At 43.8% G+C, this 19904-nt stretch overlaps 1 protein-coding gene across 4 annotated transcripts in view; it reads right to left on the bottom strand.

Annotated features, from left to right (window-relative positions):
- ODR4 (odr-4 GPCR localization factor homolog) overlaps nt 1-19904 on the bottom strand; it is a 115869-nt gene that overhangs the window by 49023 nt on the left and 46942 nt on the right. For all 4 annotated transcript variants that reach the window (XM_040408452.1, XM_040408454.1, XM_040408455.1 and 1 more), the window contains one exon: nt 14785-14821. In XM_040408452.1, coding sequence (XP_040264386.1) covers nt 14785-14821 — 37 coding nt within the window. The remainder of the gene's footprint in view (nt 1-14784; nt 14822-19904) is intronic.

Genomic DNA, 19904 nt, shown 5'->3' with positions numbered 1-19904 from the left:
CCGCACCAGCATATGGTCTCACAAGGGGTCTGAGGATCTCATCTCGGTACCTAATGCCAGTCAGGCTACCTCTGGCGAGCACATGGAGGGCTGTGTGGCCCTCCAAAGAAATGCCACCCCACACCATTACTGACCCAATGCCAATCCGGTCATGCTGGAGGATGTTGCAGGCAGCAGAACGTTCTCCACAGCGTCTCCATCACGTCTGTCACATGTGCTCAGTGTGAACCTGCTTTCATCTGTGAAGAGCACAGGGCGCCAGAGGCGAATTTGCCAATCTTGGTGTTCTCTGGCAAATGCCAAACGTCCTGCACGGTGTTGGGCTGTAAGCACAACCCCCACCTGTGGACGTCGGGCCCTCATATCACCCTCATGGAGTCTGTTTCTGACCGTTTGAGCAGACACATGCACATTTGTGGCCTTCTGGAGGTCATTTTGCAGGGTTCTGGCAGTGCTCCTCCTGTTCCTCCTTGCACAAAGGCGGAGGTAGCGGTCCTGCTGCTGGGTTGTTGCCCTCCTATGGCCTCCTCCACATCTCCTGATGTACTGGTCCGTCTCCTGGTAGCGCCTCCATGCTCTGGACACTACGCTGACAGACACAGCAAACCTTCTTGCCACAGCTCGCATTGATGTGCCATCCTAGATAAGCTGCACTACCTGAGCCACTTGTGTGGGTTGTAGACTCTGTCTCATGCTACCACTAGAGTGAAAGCACCGCCAGCATTCAAAAGTGACCAAAACATCAGCCAGGAAGCATAGGAACTGAGAAGTGGTCTGTGGTTACCACCTGCAGAACCACTCCTTTATTGGGGGTGTCTTGCTAATTGCCTATAATTTCCACCTGTTGTCTATCCCATTTTCACAACAGCATGTGAAATTGATTGTCACTCAGTGTTGCTTCCTAAGTGGACAGTTTGATTTCACAGAAGTGTGATTGACTTGGAGTTACATTGTGTTGTTCAAGTGTTCCCTTTATTTTTTTGAGCAGTGTATATAGCGCCACCTGCTGTTTGTTCTTTTTCCTATTTCTCTGAGCATCTCACTGACGTGGACGCATATGCTCAGTTCCAGCTTTCAACTGCCGACAGCAGCAGCAGCAGAAAGGAAATGTCCTCTGAGAAAGCACATGCCCCCTGAACTGCTAGATTGAAATACATCTAGCACAGCAATAGGAGCCATGAATGGGGCGATCTCTGGATCCATGTGATGTACAGGACTGGTTCCAGCTTTGTTAGAAAGAGATTGTCATGTTTTACATGATGACTTATTTTTGTTTTTACATTAATCATGAGAAAACCCATTAACCCCTTCAGGACACTGCCATTTTTCATCTTAAGGACCAGGCCATTTTTTGCAAATCTGACATGTGTCCCTTTATGTGGTGATAACTTTTAAACACTTTTAAGCCATTCTGATATTGTTTTCTCGTCTCATATTGTACTTCATGACAGTGGTAAATTTGAGTCAAAATATTTCATTTTTATTTATTAAAAAAAATACAAAATTTACCAAAAATTAGGAAAAATTAGCAATTTTCAAAATGTCAATTTATATGCTTTTAAAACAGAGTGGCGTCCACAAAAACCCGCAGCTCAAAGTCCACCTAAGCAGAGCCTAAGATTACCTGAGAGGCGCCATCAGGGACAGTACCCTCAGCTGCACGAGGCACTGCCGACACCTCTCTGCAGACACTGTGAATTCACCCCTGAAGACACCCCACCATCTCTACAGACATCACAGGGCAGCTGTATTTGAAGACATAGCCTTAATGTTTAAGGAACTACAGCTACAATAAATGGAGTTCTGCTACTCAACCTAGATATTTAAAGGGCCAACGACACAATTTTTTATTAGCCTGTTCACCGGGCTGCCTCAATACCTAAAACCTTCAGTCTTACACAAGACTACAACATGCTTTACTAGACCTCGCTAGTCCAGCTCAGAAGGGCCAGCAAGTGGAGAGGCCCAGAAAACCTCATTCAACTGCTCATACTGACGGAACGAACTTTCCATAGAAGTTATGGTTAAAATCAGCTCACAAAAACCCAATTGCACTGTCCCTCAGCGACAAACGGGATCCCTTGACGCCTTCATAGAGAAGGGCAAATCACAAAGCACAATCAAGCCTGCTTCCCCTCACTGCAACTCTCCAAACAAAAACATAGAAGGAGAACACTCACCGAACGTACTAGAAATGGAGAGCGACATGGAAGATACTCCCGAGGATAGAGGCCTCCCTATATCAAGATCCTTCCTCAGCAAGGCTCTCACAAAAGCCCTAGAACCGGTGGTCAAAGAACTGCAGGACATTAAACAAGACATGAAGCATATTGGAGGCAGGGTGGAACAATTAGAATCTACTCAATCCCAACTAATATCCTACACTGAAGCGACAACCACAGCTCTCACGTCTTGCCAGAAACACATGAACAAAATGGTAAACTGGATGGAAGATCAGGAAAACAGCGAGAAGAAATAACCTAAGCTTAAAAGGGATACCAGAATCTATTCAAGCTGAGGCCTTACCAGACACCGTTAAACAGATTTTCATCTCAATACTTGGAGACTCTTATTCACTAGAAATCAATATTGAAAGAGCGCATAGGTCCCTTAAGGCCTAGCCTGGACCCACTGAACCTCCCAGAGATGTTATTTGTAGACTGTTCCACTCTAAAGTCAGAGATGACATCCTACGCACAGCCAGAAACAATCCGCCTTCACCAGTGGAAGGCTCAAACGTCACTATATATCAAGATCTCGCTAGGATCACACTCTCCAAAAGAAATATCCTGAGAACTCTGACTGAAGTACTTCATCACAAGAATATCCCTTACAGGTGGCTCTTTCCCTTCAGGCTGTCACTAACAGTGGAACGCAAGAGATATACAGTCAGGTCCATAAATATTGGGACATCGACACAAATGTAACATTTTTGGCTCCACCAGAAAGGATTTGAAATGAAACGAACAAGATGTGCTTTAACTGAAGACCATCAGCTTTAATTTGAGGGTATTTATATCCAAATCAGGTGAACGGTGTAGTAATTACAACAGTTTGCACATGTGCCTCCCACTTGTTAAGGAACCAAAAGTAATGGGACAATTGGCTTTTTAGCTGTTCCATGGCCAGGTGTGTGTTATTCCCTCATTATCGCAATTACAATGAGCAGATAAAAGGTTCAGAGTTCATTTCAAGTGTGCTATTTGCATTTGGAATCTGTTGCTGTCAACTCTCAAGATGAGATCCAAAGAGCTGTCACGATCAGTGAAGCAAGCCATCATTAGGCTGAAAAAACTGAACAAACCCATCAGAGAGATAGCAAAAACATTAGGCGTGGCCAAAACAACAGTTTTGAACATTCTTAAAAAGAAGGAACGCACCGGTGAGCTCAGCAACACCAAAAGACCCAGAAGACCACGGAAAACAACTGTGGTAGATGACCGAATAATTATTTCCCTGGTGAAGAAAACACCCTTCACAACTGTTGGCCAGATCAAGATCACTCTCCAAGAGGTACGTGTATGTGTGTCAAAGTCAACAATCAAGAGAAGACTTCACCAGAGTGAATACAGAGGGTTCACCACAAGATGTAAACCATTGGTGAGCCTCAAAAACAGGAAGGCCAGATTAGAGTTTGCCAAACGACTTCTAAAAAAGCCTTCACAGTTCTGGAACAACATCCTATGGACAGATGAGACCAAGATCAACTTGTACCAGAGTGATGGGAAGAGAAGAATATGGAGAAGGAAAGGAACTGCTCATGATCCTAAGCATACCACCTCATCAGTGAAGCATGGTGGTGATAGTGTCATGGCGTGGGCATGTATGGCTGCCAATGGAACTGGTTCTCTTGTATTTATTGATGATGTGACTGCTGACAAAAGCAGCAGGATAAATTCTGAAGTGTTTCAGGCAATATTATCTGCTCATATTTAGCCAAATGCTTCAGAACTCATTGGACGGCGCTTCATAGTGCAGATGGACAATGACCCAATGCATACTGCAAAAGCAACCAAAGAGTTTTTTAAGTGAAAGAAGTGGAATGTTATGCAATGGCCAAGTCAATCACCTGACCTGAATCCGATTGAGCATGCATTTCACTTGCTGAAGACAAAACTGAAGGGAAAATGCCCCAAGAACAAGCAGGAACTGAAGATAGTTGCAGTAAAGGCCTGGCAGAGCATCACCAGGGATGAAACCCAGCGTCTGGTGATGTCTATGCGTTCCAGACTTCAGGCTGTAATTGACTGCAAAGTATTTGCAACCAAGTATTAAAAAGTGAAAGTTTGATTTATGATTATTAATCTGTCCCATTACATTTGGTTCCTTAACAAGTGGGAGGCACATATGCAAACTGTTATAATTCCTACACCGTTCACCTGATTTGGATGTCAATACCCTCAAATTAAAGCTGACAGTCTGCAGTTAACCACCTCAGCCCCCAGTGCTTAAACACCCTGAAAGACCAGGCCACTTTTTACACTTCTGACCTACACTACTTTCACCGTTTATTGCTCGGTCATGCAACTTACCACCCAAATGAATTTTACCTCCTTTTCTTCTCACTAATAGAGCTTTCATTTGGTGGTATTTCATTGCTGCTGACATTTTTACTTTTTTTGTTATTAATTGAAATTTAATAATTTTTTTGCAAAAAAATGACATTTTTCACTTTCAGTTGTAAAATTTTGCAAAAAAAAACGACATCCATATATAAATTTTGCTCTAAATTTATTGTTCTACATGTCTTTGGTAAAAAAAAATGTTTGGGTAAAAAAAAAAATGGTTTGGGTAAAAGTTATAGCGTTTAAAAACTATGGTACAAAAATGTGAATTTCCGCTTTTTGAAGCAGCTCTGACTTTCTGAGCACCTGTCATGTTTCCTGAGGTTCTACAATGGCCAGACAGTACAAACACCCCACAAATTACCCCATTTTGGAAAGTAGACACCCTAAGGTATTCGCTGATGGGCATAGTGAGTTCATAGAACTTTTTATTTTTTTTGTCACAAGTTAGCGGAAAATGAGGATTTTTTTTTTCTTTTCTTACAAAGTCTCATATTCCACTAACTTGTGACAAAAAATAAAAACTTCCATGAACTCACTATGCCCATCAGCAAATACCTTGGGGTGTCTTCTTTCCAAAATGGGGTCACTTGTGGGGTAGTTATACTGCCCTGGCATTCTAGGGGCCCAAATGTGTGGTAAGGAGTTTGAAATCCAATTGTGTAAAAAATGGCCGGTGAAATCCGAAAGGTGCTCTTTGGAATGTGGGCCCCTTTGCCCACCTAGGCTGCAAAAAAGTGTCACACATGTGGTATCTCCGTATTCAGGAGAAGTTGGGGAATGTGTTTTGGGGTGTCATTTTACATATACCCATGCTGGGTGAGAGAAATATCTTGGCAAAAGACAACTTTTCCCATTTTTTTTATACAAAGTTGTCTTTTGCCAAGATATTTCTCTCACCCAGCATGGGTATATGTAAAATGACACCCCAAAACACATTCCCCAACTTCTCCTGAATACGGAGATACCACATGTGTGACACTTTTTTGCAGCCTAGGTGGGCAAAGGGGCCCAAATTCCTTTTAGGAGGGCATTTTTAGACATTTGGATACCAGACTTCTTCTCACGCTTTGGGGTCCCTAAAATGCCAGGGCAGTATAAATACCCCACATGTGACCCCATTTTGGAAAGAAGACACCCCAAGGTATTCAATGAGGGGCATGGCGAGTTCATAGAAAAAAAAAATTTTGGGCACAAGTTAGCGGAAATTGATTTTTTTCTCACAAAGTCTCCCTTTCCGCTAACTTGGGACAAAAATTTCAATCTTTCATGGACTCAATATGCCCCTCAGCGAATACCTTGGGGTGTCTTCTTTCCAAAATGGTGTTATTTGTGGGGTGTTTGTACTGCCCTGGCATTTGAGGGTCTCCGCAATCATTACATGTATGGCCAGCATTAGGAGTTTCTGCTATTCTCCTTATATTGAGCATACGGGTAATGAGATTTTTTTTTTCCGTTCAGCCTCTGGGCTGAAAGAAAAAAATGAACGGCACAGATTTCTTCATTCGCATCGATCAATGTGGATGAAAAAATCTCTGCCAAAAAAAGAAAAAGGAGGGGAAAGGCGTCTGCCAGGACATAGGAGCTCCGCCCAACATCCATACCCACTTAGCTCGTATGCCCTGGCAAACCAGATTTCTCCATTCACATCAATCGATGTGGATGAATAAATCCATGCCGGGATTTTTTTTTTTATATATACAAAGTGTTTGCCAAAGAATATGAACACCGCCACCTCCTCAGCTCATATGCCTCGGCAAACGTATCTTTTACTGCAGAGGAGAAATCTCGTCTTGCAGCGCCGCATACACCGACTTGCGTGTAATCTGACAGCAGCGCAATGGTTCTGTCAGAATGCACATCAGTGCTGCAGCTAGTCGATCGGTTGGTCCACCTGGAAGGTAAAAAAAACAAAACAAAAAAGAAAAAACCAGGCCGCAACGCAATAAATTTATTAACTTTTGAACAGAACATATAATTTTTTTAACTTTTTTAACTGAACGTTAACTTTTTTACTTACCGTTAATTTTTTTTTTGTTTAGTTTTTTTTTACCTTTATAGAACAAACCTCTCCTTCCCCATGGGACAATGTGCAAAGCGCAAATCGCCCAAAGATGTGGCGAAGTACGTTATGCACTTTATCCCAGGTGAAAGGAGAGGTTTGCAGCAGCTGTGAGTAAAAGGGCCCTAATAGCCCTGTGTGCCTATCCTGTGAGATGCAATCCCTATGCTAAGTGTACCTGGGTGTGGTACTTCCGGAAACACTCTCCAAAGCATAGGGCAGGGTGGTCAGGACAGTCAGGACAGAAATAGCGGGTGTCACGCCTTATTCCACTCCTGCTACAGACACGACATCTTTTTCGGGGTGACGGTTGGGTTGAGGTACCAGGAACGACACTGGGGAAATGTCGCTCGTGTAGACGGCTAACTACACTGGTGGATGGGGCCACGGAACCTTCTGGATACAGGAGGTTCTCGATGATCTCTTCCTGGAATTTGAGGAAGGATGCTGTTCTCCCAGCCTTACTGTAGAGAACAAAATTATTGTACAGAGCCAATTGAATTAAATATACAGACACCTTCTTATACCAGCGCCTGGTGCGTCGGGAAACTAAATACGGAGACAACATCTGGTCATTGAAGTCCACCCGTCCCATGAGCAAATTATAGTCGTGGACTGAGAGGGGCTTTTCAATGACACGGGTTGCTCGCTCAATTTGTATTGTCGTGTCTGCGTGAATGGAGGAGAGCATGTAAACGTCACGCTTGTCTCTCCATTTCACCGCGAGCAGTTCTTCGTTACACAAGGCAGCCCTCTCCCCCCTTGCAAGACGGGTGGTAACGAGCCGTTGGGGGAAGCCCACGCGACTAGTTCGCGCGGTGCCACAGGCGCAAATCTGTTCTAGAAACAAATGCCTAAAGAGGGCCACACTTGTGTAGAAATTGTCCACATAAAGATGGTACCCCTTGCCAAATAAGGGTGACACCAAGTCCCAGACTGTCTTCCCACTGCTCCCCAGGTAGTCAGGGCAACCGACCGGCTCCAGGGTCTGATCTTTTCCCTCATAGATCCGAAATTTGTGGGTATAGCCTGTGGCCCTTTCACAGAGCTTATACAATTTGACCCCATACCGGGCACGCTTGCTTGGGATGTATTGTTTGAAGCCAAGGCGCCCGGTAAAATGTATTAGGGACTCGTCTACGCAGATTTCTGGTTGAAGTGGTCTATGAGGGGCCGAATTTTGTGGAGCCGGTCAAAAGCTGGGTGGCCTCTGGGACGGGAGGTGGTGTTGTCGCTAAAATGCAGGAAACGGAGGATGGCCTCAAATCGTGCCCTGGACATAGCAGCAGAGAACATGGGCATGTGATGAATCGGGTTCGTGGACCAATATGACCGCAATTCATGCTTTTTAGTTAGACCCATGTTGAGGAGAAGGCCCAGAAAAATTTTAATTTCGGAAACTTGGACTGGTTTCCACCGGAAAGGCTGGGCATAATAGCTTCCCGGGTTGGCGGATATAAATTGTGTGGCATACCGGTTTGTCTCTGCCACGACTAAGTCCAAGAGCTCCGCAGTCAAGAACAGCTCAAAAAATCCCAGGGCCGAACCGATATGAGCCGTCTCAACCCGAACTCCAGACTGGGCGGTGAAAGGGAGAACTAATGGTGCGGCTGAAGTTGGTGACTGCCAATCAGGGTTTGCCAGCACCTCAGGGATTCTAGGGGCTCTACGGGCCTGTCTGTGCGGTGGCTGCGACGGGGTAACTATTGCACGTGCCACCATACCAGCTTCAACTGCCCTTCTGGTGCTCGCCACGTCACCATGTTGTACGGCAGTGCTGGTACTAGGTCCAGGGAGGGCTGCACTGCTGGTGTATGCCTCACCACGTGATCCGGCAGCGACAGCCCCACTCTGCTGCTCTTGAAGCGGATCCTGCATAACCTGTGGTCTAGCGACACGGGGCCGGGTACGCCTGGTTCTATCAGGGACCTCCACCTCCTCATCCGAACTTTGGGTCAGAGAGACACTGCTTTCTACAGGTTCATATTCTGACCCGCTAGATTCGTCAGATGAGGGTTCCCATTCCTCATCCGACTGGGTCAGAATCCTGTAGGCCTCTTCAGAAGAATACCCCCTGTTTGACATTTGGACTACTAAATTTAGGGGTATTCCCTGAGACTACCCAAGAAAAAAAGCAAGCCTGTCTTACAAAGGGGAGGCTAGCGAAGTACTGGAGGCCGCTGCGGTTGATAAAAAATATCAAAACTGATTTTTTTATCGCCGCAGAGCTTGTAAAGTGAATGTGCAGTGATCAAAAAAAAAAAATTTTTTGTCACTGCGGTGGGGCGGGCGTGGGTGAACGCACGTGTGGGCGACCGATCAGGCCTGATCGGGCAAACACTGCGTTTTGGGTGGAGGGCGAACTAAAGTGACACTAATACTATTATAGATCTGACCGTGATCAGTTTTGATCACTTACAGATACTATAAAAGTACAAATGCTGATTAGCGATATGCTAATCAGAGAATCAGTGACTGCGGTGCGGTGGGCTGGGCGCTAACCGATCGCTAACTACCTAACCAAGGGGCCTAAACTATCCTAAAACCTAACAGTCAATACTAGTGAAAAAAAAAAGTGACAGTTTACACTAATCACTTTTTGTCTTTCACTAGTGATTGACAGGGGCGATCAAAGGGGTGATCAAAGGGTTAATTGGGGTGCAGGGGGGTGATCTGGGGCTAAAGTGTGGTGTTGGTGCTACTCACTGTGAAGTCTGCTCCTCTGCTGGATCCAACCGACGAAAAGGACCAGCAGAGGAGCAGACAAGCCATATAACAGATCATATTTACTAATATGATCTGTTATATGGCTTGTGATTAGTTTTTTTGAAAATCGCCAGCCAATGATCGTTGCTGGCAGGCTGGTGACGAAATTGTTCTTTAACTTTTGCCGGCCCGCGATGCGCATGCGCGGGCCGGCTTTGAGCGAAATCTCGCGTCTCGCGAGATGACGCGTATATGCGTGACTCTGCGCAGCGCTGCCGCCTCCGGAACGCGATCCTGCGTTAGGCGGTCCGGAGGCGGTTAAAGCACATCTTGTTCATTTTATTTCAAATCCATTGTGGTGGTGTATAGAGCCAAAAATGTTAGAATTGTGTCAATGTCCCAATATTTATAGACCTGACTGTACGCTGAAAGCCCACACAGAACTACCAGAAATTCTACAGCTTCTAAAAGTCAAAGACTTTGATATTTCAGAATGGTCCGCCATACAAGATCTGGACTCCATGCCTACCATACCTCTACCATCTCCTTGGGAAACAGTAGGTGCTGATAAAAGAAATAAAACACGCAGACGTCACGGGAAGCAGACCCAAGGAAGGATGGAGGAGGACTTCACCTGATTTACCTGCCAATGAATTGGTTTAAAGTTAATTCCCACCTCAGGGGATATTTTTAAAATGTATTCTGTTACTATAAGTAAGTTTATGAATGTTTAAATGTTGTTGAGGGCGGGGCGGGCCGGGCCCGGTTCAGGTACCTAATTAATGGGCCGCAGTTTAGTTTTTCTTTTTCTTCGGTGGGCCCTGACAAGCCCTAAAGAGTGGGCCACGACCTGCCACCAACTTTGCTATTGACAGACAGGAGCAGACTCACCTGCCCTTGGCTCGCCTTTCAGGCGTATCCGGTCTAGCAACCCTCTCCACTACAAAGAAGTTAATGACCTCCAGACCTGGCTCTGATGCTGGCTGGACGAACAGATTGTCTAAATGTTTGCATTACAGCTCTTTGGGCTGCTTTATTTCCTTTATTACTTCATTTGTTATGGTTTTGTATGTTACAATTTGACATAACTGTCCTCTCCCCCCCCCCCCCCCACCATACATATAGGGCGCTAGCAGGTGACACTTCACACAGACATCCTTTACCTTTTTTACCTAGACAAATCGGTGCAAATCTTCCCAAAACGTAACTATAAGTTTATCACCTATAATGTGAGAGGCCTTAACTCTGCCGTCAAAAGAAGTCACATACTACACCATTTTAAAAAGGACAGAGCTGACATACTTTTACTACAAGAAACACACAATTCAAGAAACAAAGACTCCTTCCTTTCATAGACACTACTTTAATGAATGGTTCCATTCTCATACAAACATTAAAAACTCTAAAGGAGTGTCCATTGCCATAGCCAAGCACTTATCTTTTGAAAAACTAGATGTGTATTCGGACCCAGATGGTAGAGTGCTAATTGTTATGGGGAAGCTGAATGTCTCTCTAATTACAATTGCCAACCTATATGCACCCAACACAAAACAGCCGTCCTGGATCCGAACCACGATGACCTTAATTGACAGTTTACGAAAGGGGAAATTCATTGTTGGAGGTGATCTCAATGTGGCCCTGGATCTGCTAATAGATACCTACTCAGGGAAATCCTCCCTCTCATACAAAGCACTCAGGCACATAAAGAAATCATACAACTACTATCCCTTACAGATACTTGGCGTTTTGCGCATCCGTCAGGAAAAGACTACACTCTCCATTCCATCCCACACAACTCATATCATAGGATCGACTACTTTTTCCTTCACCAGACATCGCTAAACAAAATACAATCAATTAACATCATATCCAGTGTTCACTCAGATCACTTCCCAGTTGAACTACTGTAGTTCTAGAATGATCAGAACACAGGCCTTCTAAATCGCGACTCAATGAAACTCTGCTATCTATACCAGATATACACACTAAAATTCAGAAATCCATTGAATGCTTTTTTCAACATAACTCGAACACTGAGGTCTCTACCCCCATGGTATGGGAGTCACAAAAGGCAACGTTAAGGGGTGAGCTCATTTCATTAGGTACATGTCTGAAAAGACAAAGAGACTCGAAAATACAGCATTTACAACTTGAGATTAGTAAAATGGAGAAACTACATAAGCAGTCTCTAGCCATCTCTCATCTACAGCAACTCACCTTGGCACGGCAGCAGTTACGGGACATTCTAAATAAAAGACCCGCTAAAGTGTTTATGTCCGTGAAACACTCTTTTTACGCCCACGGGGATAAGGCCTCAAAACTGATGAAGTCCTTAATTAAGAGACCAAAGCCTCGTACACATATATCTGATATACGGACACAAGAAGGTTCCTTGGTATCCAGCCCAGCCGAGATAGAGCAAGAATTTTTTAAGTTCTACACTTCCCTCTACCAGATCAAACCAGCGGACACAGACACAAACTTTTAACTTTTAACGCCTACCTTTCAGGTACCCCTATTCCGAAACAATCACTGGAAGCTTATATCACGCTGATTCAAAAAGAAGGGAAAGACCCTACAAACTGGTAGCTACAGCCAGACTCTGCATCAATAATTCCTTAAAGGGAACCTGTCACCGGGATTTTGGGTATAGAGCTGAGGACATAGGTTGCTAGATGGCCGCTAGCACATCCACAATACCCAGTCCCCATAGCTCTGTGTGCTTTTATTGTGTAAAAAAAACGATTTGATACATATGAAAATTAACATAAAAGAGTCATATCTTACTTGTGTGACCAGAGAAGAGTCATATTTACAAGCTCTGACTCATCTCAGGTTAATTTGCATATGTATCAAATCGGTTTTTATACACAATAAAAGCACACAGAGCTATGGGGACTGGGTATTGCGGATGTGCTAGCGGCCATCTAGCAACCCATGTCCTCAGCTCTATACCCTAAATCCCAGTGACAGGTTTCCTTTAACATCCCCATTTCAGATCAGAAATGGAACAAGACAGGGATGCCCCCTCTCCCCAATTTCATTTGTGCTATCCCTAGACATAAAAGAACATCCAGACATAGAAGGTTTCACAAGTGGAAAAACTTCCCACAATGTAGCGGCATACGCAGACGACATTCTGATAATATTAACCAATCCTATAAAAGCCTTCCCTGCCCTCCAATCCATATTTGAGAAATATGGGCAAATATCCAACTTTAAAGGGACACTGACAGGGCCAAAAAGCATATTTAGGTATATATATGACCGTACAGGTCTTATAAAGTGTATAAGAATCATGTAAGTATCCCCCCTGTCCACCTTATAACTACAGTAATGTGAAGCTCATCAATATTCACTTCAATGGGCGGCGCTGGGCGGCTACTAGTGTCCCCGGCTATCTTCAGCGCATGCGCCCGGCACCCTCACTGGCCGGGATCGCATCGCGCCTGCGCACAGTCTCATTCTCAGAGGCTGCCTCTGAGAATGAGACTGTGCGCAGGCGCGATGCGATCCCGGCCAGTGAGGGTGCCAGGCGCATGCGCTGAAGATAGCCGGGGACACTAGTAGCCGCCCAGCGAAGTGAATATTGATGAGCTGGGCGGCGCTTCAAACGGCAGTTGTGGCGAGGCTGGCTGGGCGCAAGCTGAGGTGAAACACCGCCCCTTGGGCAGATTGAACCCGATTCCAGCAGGTTATAAAACTTCACATTACTGTAGTTATAAGGTGGACAGGGGGGATACTTACATGATTATTATACACTTTATAAGACCTGTACGGTCAAATATATACCTTAATATGCTTTTTGGCCCTGTCAGTGTTCCTTTAAAATAAATGCTTCCAAATCAGAGGCCTTGGGAATGAACATTAGCGCTAGAGAGCAAGAGTTTTTACAGTCAAACTACCCCTTTTAATGGCCAACATCTCATATCACCTACTTAGGCCTCAAATTAGGCTCAACATGGAAAGACTTATATACACTTAATTATGCCCCCATCCTCAACACATTTCAGACGACATTAGATTTGTGGTCATTATCTTTCCTTTCCATATTTTTTATTTTTTTTTGGCGATTGTCTTCATTAGGGTCTCATTTTTTGCAGGATGGGGTGATGGTTAGATTGGTACTATTTTGGGGGGGCAAACACCTTTTTGATCGCTTGGTGTGCACTTTTAGTGATGCAAGGTGACAAAAAAAGTTTTTTTTTTTTTTTTTTTTTTTTTTTTTGACGGTGTTCACCTGAGGGGTTAGGTCATGTAATATTTTTATAGAGCTGGTCGTTACGGACGCGGTGATCCCAAATATTTTATGTGTTTTATTTTGGGAAAGGGGCTTTTTTTTTTACTTGAATCTTTATTTTTTTTATTATGGAAAACAATGTTTTGTTTTTTATTTTACTTTATTTTTTGTCCCACTCTGGGACTTCAACTTCTGGGGGTCTGATCTCCTTTACAATGCATTACAATACTTCTGTACTGGTCCTTAAGTCACATACTGGCACTGGTCCTTAATACTGGCACTGGTCCTTAAGTCACATCCACCAGCGCCGTATATGTACTGCGCAGGTCCTTAAGGGGTTAAAGCCATTTCTCTCTGATCTGCATTGATGAGAGGCAATCACCCCAAAACAGCAGATGTGGTACTCGCTCATCTATAATCGTAAATTATGCCTCAAAACCTGTTGAACAAAAAGTTGAACATTGGTTTACAGGATAACTACCTTACAACTGGTGGCACCTGAGGCCCAGCTTTCTTTTCGGAAAGAGAAGTTATTTAGATACCTTTTTTGCATTGCATTGCATGGCCTATAAGACTCCTTACACCTACAATGCACTCTCCACAGGTAGAGATAGTTCCCCCAGATCACATTTAATGAGGGGAACTGTCTGGGAATACCATGTATGTATCCTATAACAGACATCGCTATATTCAAGGGGCTGCTGACTGGCCACTTATTGTCCTGTTATTCAGATACTTGTAGAAAGAATTTGTGGTAGAGGATCTTCTCTGTTAACTTTTGATTTCCCCAATCTGCAGACTGTAATTTGTATTATAATATATTTCTTAAAGGGGTTAACCAACCCCTATAATGCCCCCCACAATGCCTGGGCACCTCATACAGGCCACCGCTGCATCTCCCTGTCGCACACGGATCAAACCATCCGGCGACGGGGGCCCAACCAATAGCAGGCCACCACAGTGCCGAGCCTCCCTAGTATCACGGGTGGCGGGCATCAGCAGTGGCACGGGTGCCAGGGTAAGTATAACCTGTGCGAGGTGCCTGGGCATTGTGGGGGGCATTATAGAAGTAGGATAACCCCCTTTAAAAGCTACTAAAACTGTAGAGTCTATCACATGTTGCTTGTAATGGATGTACTTTCCAAAGGCAGTAAAAAAAATGACAAGTCTTCATGATACATAATTTCATAAATAATTCAGAATTAAATTACCTTTGGGTCTGCGACATCAAAGGTTCTGCAGGTACTCCTTAAAGATAACACATTTAAAATGATTATGTGAGCAAAATTCAAATTGCATTTATCAATTTAACCCTTTCACTCCTAAGTATACAATACAGAGACTCCAGGAAAGCAAGACAAAAAAGGATCCAATAGCAGTGCGCTTCCCAAACAATACGCCACAAGATCCAATGGAGATAAAAGGACATCCATCATTAATTGATGCAGCATGGAAACAATTCAATATGGTCGACAATGCCTTTCAGGGTTAAATCCCCATCATGAGGTCATCAGGACAAGCATTTAAAGCTCAGACTCTTAGCTTACAAATGATGCCAGAATCAGAACCCTAGGTGCAATATTCAAGACACATCACTTAATTGAAGTCGGGATCAAGATGAAAAGGTTTAGTTCCCGGTTATAAAAGATCAAAGATTGTTAATGTCATTCCCCCCACCCGTATAACCTTCCAGCGTCACTGAGAGCATGGGGCGGCTTACTGGACCTCTTGTTCACCTTATAATCCCTTTTACCAGTTCCACAGATAATGTCCTCTCCGATGGTCAGATTTAGGTGGGGGCATTTTTTTCCTACTAAAGGAGTGAGAAGTTGAGCAAATGCATATAAAATCACCCATTCACCTAATCAAATCACTGGTCATCTGGATCACATTCTTAGCGTACTTTTTAGTATATCTGGAATGTACTTAAAGGGTTTTTCCAAAAGTTAGATACTGACAACATATTCTTGTGATAGGTTAACAATATCAGATCCATTAGGGTCCGACACCCCCACTGATGAGCTGTAGCATTAAAACTATACAGCGGGTGGTAGGTTCTATCCACTGTAGGGCTGCAGTAAAGGATTATTTTAGCAATCGAGTATTCTACTGGATTATTTTTACGATTAATCGAGTACTCTAATAAGAAAAACCTTCTTAAAATAACGTATTGCTTTATAAAAACAATATTTTTATTTCTTACAGTGGTATAGCAAATAATTGCACACACATAAGGATTCTTTCACAAATGCAATATACATTCTGTCAGAACAGCCAGAATGTACCATATCGGGCAAAGCTGGTTATAGTCAATGAGAGCATATGGCTGGTTGTATCCGGCTATACCCAATACGGTATACTCCAGCAGGCTGTTCTTCTGCCAGAATGTGTATCTAAGTCTATGTTGTGAACTCCGGCAGTCTGGTCCAGTGGAGGAACAGACTGACGGAGTTCACTGACTGCATCTGTCATAGCTGGATGCCCATTGACTGTAATGGGGATCAGGACAAAAAATGCTGCACAGTGACATAGCATTTTTTGGGCGGACTTTGGCCAGTTGCCAGATGATCAGAGTCCCAGTGTTCACACTGCAATGTGAACCTGCCCTAAGCTGTTAAAGAAACCTAAATAAGATTATAAAATTTCTTTTAAAAGTAAAAGTCAAATAAAAAATGCTAAATTACTTTAAAAAATACAAGTAAACAAAGTAGTAAGACATAAACACTGCCTTAGCCTTTATGTTGTTCGACTCTAAAGACTTTCAGGCAACTTTAGTTCTGACTGTCTTGCACACATCTGTACTGTTCTTCTAAGGCCTCTTTCACACGGGCGTCATGGATTTGGGACAGATAAGATGCAGGTGCATCGCGGGAAAATGCACGATTTTTCCGAGCGAGTGCAAAACATTTTAATGCATTTTCTTCACAGAAGTTCGGGTTTGGGTTAGGTGTCGTGTAGATTGTATTATTTTCCCTTATAACATGGATATAAAGGAAAATAATAGCATTCTTAATACAGAATGCTTAGTAAAATAGGGCTGGAGGGGTTAAAAAAATAAATAAAAAATAATAATTTTATTCACTTTAATCCACTTGTTCGCGCAGCCCGGCTTCTCTTCTTTCTTCAGGACCTGGGTAAAGGACCTTTGATGACATCACTGCGCTCATCACACGGTCCATCACATGATCCATCACCATGTGATGGATCATGTGACGGACCATGTGATGAGTGCAGTGACGTCACCACAGGTCCTTTTCCTCCTGCACAGCAAAGAAGAAGAGAAGAGAAGTCGGGCTGCGCGAACAAGTGGATTAAGGTGAGTTAATTTTTTTCTTTTTTTAACCCCTCCAGCCCTATTTTACTAAGCATTCTGTATTAAGAATGCTATTATTTCTTATAACCATGTTATAGGGGAAAATAATAATGATCGGGTCCCCATCTCGATCATCTCCTAGCAACCATGCGTGAAAATCACACCGCATCCGCACTTGCTTGCAGATGCTTGAGATTTTTACGCAGCCCCATTCACTTCTATGGGGCCTGCGTTGCGTGAAAAACGCATAAAATAGAGCATGCTGCGATTTTCACGCAACGCACAAGTGATGCGTGAAAATCACAGCTCATGTGTACAGCCCCATAGAAATGAATGGGTCTGGATTCAGTGCGGGTGCAATGCGTTCACCTCACGCATTGCACCCGCGGGGAAATCTCGCCCATGTGAAAGAGGCCTAAGGCTTTCTGGCAATTTTAGACGGCAAAAACCAAAACTATGGGGAGATTTATCAAAAGTAGTGTAAAGGAAAACTAGATTAGTTTCCCAATAGCAACCAATCAGATTCCACCTTTCATTTTCCAAAGGTGCTCTGAATAATGAAAGGTGGAATCTGATTAGTTGCTAAACCAGTTGACCTTTACACCAGTTTGGATAAAGCTATCTCCTGAATAAGTTACATATGGTAAAGTACATGTAAGCTTGCATGAACCAGCTTACCCTAAAGCAGTGATCAGCATCCTCCGGTACTCCAGCTGTCTAGGAACTACAACTCCCAGAATACTTCAATCACTTCTATAGGAGTTAGAAGAACAGAGCATGTTGCATGCAGGGAGTGGTAGTTTCACAGCAGGTGGAGTGCCAAAGGTTGCTGATTCGAGGCCTAAAGGATCATTTGGCGGTTGCAATGAAGAAAAGCGAGCATATCCACATGCTCAGAACGGAGGCTGGCCTTGCGCTTTGATGCTATGTTTCCTGCTGCAGAAAACAGACGCTCTGATGGCGTGGATATTGATGGAATACACAGAAAGGACTTTGCCAGCTTTGCTAGTACTGGATAGCGTGTTCCATTTGTTTTCCACCACGACAGCGGATTCTCTTTCTTGGATACGGGATGTTCTCCAAAGTACATCAAGACCTCCTTCTGCACAGATTGACTTAACTGCTGCTCCTTATCCTCTTCATCACTGGAGCTGGACTCTGATGATCCCAGTATGTTCTGGAAGAATGATGTGGCTGTGGCATGATCCTTGGCATACTTTGTTGCAGCAGGGTTATCTTCTTGTCCTCTTTTAGAAGAAGCTCCATCATGTTCACTGGGCCGTGTCATGTCCATTTTGTCAACAAGTGCCATGGTCTGTACTGTGCTTTGGACCTTGAATGATTCATCAGCAGACAATAATTTAAGTTTCTTAAATTTGGGATCCAGAGCAGCTGCAATTAGGGCAGTGTTTGAAGAGTCAGGTTGAAACGTAGACAGTTCTTGCCATCTTGTTGTGATCTGTTCTACCACATGAGCCTGGTATGACCTTAATGGTGCAGTCTCAAAAGATCAACCCTGTATGGACTTCTTTAGGTTCTGCACTAGCTGTGGAAGTGCAGAGAGGGTAACATACTTCTTGGCACTCAGAAACACCGTAGCTCCTTTAAATGGTTTAAGGGCCTAGCTTAGCTCCTCAATCAGACTCCACTGTTCAGGCTTCAGATCAAGGTAGTGGTGTTTTCCTCTTGGAGTCACTTCCTCGTCTGAGAGAGCAGCAGTCGCTGGCCATCTTTGTTTATAAGGGAAAATAATAGCATTCTTAATACAGAATGCTTAGTAAAATAGGGCTGGAGGGGTTAAAAAACAAATACAAAATAATTTTATTCACTTTAATCCACTTGTTCGCGCAGCCCGGCTTCTCTTCTTTCTTCAGGACCTGGGTAAAGGACCTTTGATGACATCACTGCGCTCATCACACGGTTCATCACATGATCTATCACCATGTGATGGATCATGTGACGGACCATGTGATGAGCGCAGTGATGTCACCACAGGTCCTTTTCCTTCTGCACAGCAAAAAAGAAGAAGAGAAGTCAGCTGCGCGAACAAGTGGATTAAGGTGAGTTAAAAAAAAAAAATCTTTTTTTTTAACCCCCCAACCCTATTTTACTATGCATTCTGTATTAAGAATGCAATTATTTCTTATAACCATGTTATAAGGGAAAATAATAATGATCGGGTCCCCATCTCGATCATCTCCTAGCAACCATGCGTGAAAATCACACCGCATCCGCACTTGCTTGCGGATGCTTGAGATTTTTACGCAGCCCCATTCACTTCTATGGGGCCTGCGTTGCGTGAAAAATGCACAAAATAGAGCATGCTGCGATTTTCACGCAACGCACAAGTGATGCATGAAAATCAACGCTCATGTGCACAGCCCTGTAGAAATTAATGGGTCTGGATTCAGTGCGGGTGCAACGCATTGCACCCGCGGGGAAATCTTGCCCGTGTGAAAGAGGCCTGAGGCTTTCTGGCATTTTTAGACGGCAAAAACCAAAACTATGGGGGAGATTTATCAAAAGTGGTGTAAAGGAAAACTGGCTTAGTTTCCCAATAGCAACCAATCAGATTCCACCTTTCATTTTCCAAAGGAGCTCTGAATAATGAAAGGTGGAATCTGATTGGTTGCTAAACCAGTTGACCTTTACACCAGTTTGGATAAAGCTATCTCCTGAATAAGTTACATATGGTAAAGTACATGTAAGCTTGCATGAACCAGCTTACCCTAAAGCAGTGATCAGCATCCTCCGGTACTCCAGCTGTCTAGGAACTACAACTCCCAGAATACTTCAATCACTTCTATAGGAGTTAGAAGAACAGAGCATGTTGCATGCAGGGAGTGGTAGTTTCACAGCAGGTGGAGTGCCAAAGGTTGGTGATTCATGGCCTAAAGGATCATTTGGCGGTTGCAATGAAGAATAGTGAGCATATCCACATGCTCAGAACGGAGGCTGGCCTTGCGTTTTGATGCATAATTTTTTTAACTCACTTTAATCCACTTGTTCGCGCAGCCC

Source organism: Bufo bufo, chromosome 9, assembly GCF_905171765.1.
Source record: "Bufo bufo chromosome 9, aBufBuf1.1, whole genome shotgun sequence".
Lineage (NCBI taxonomy): Eukaryota > Metazoa > Chordata > Amphibia > Anura > Bufonidae > Bufo > Bufo bufo.
This window is presented reverse-complemented; position numbering and strand designations above follow the sequence as displayed.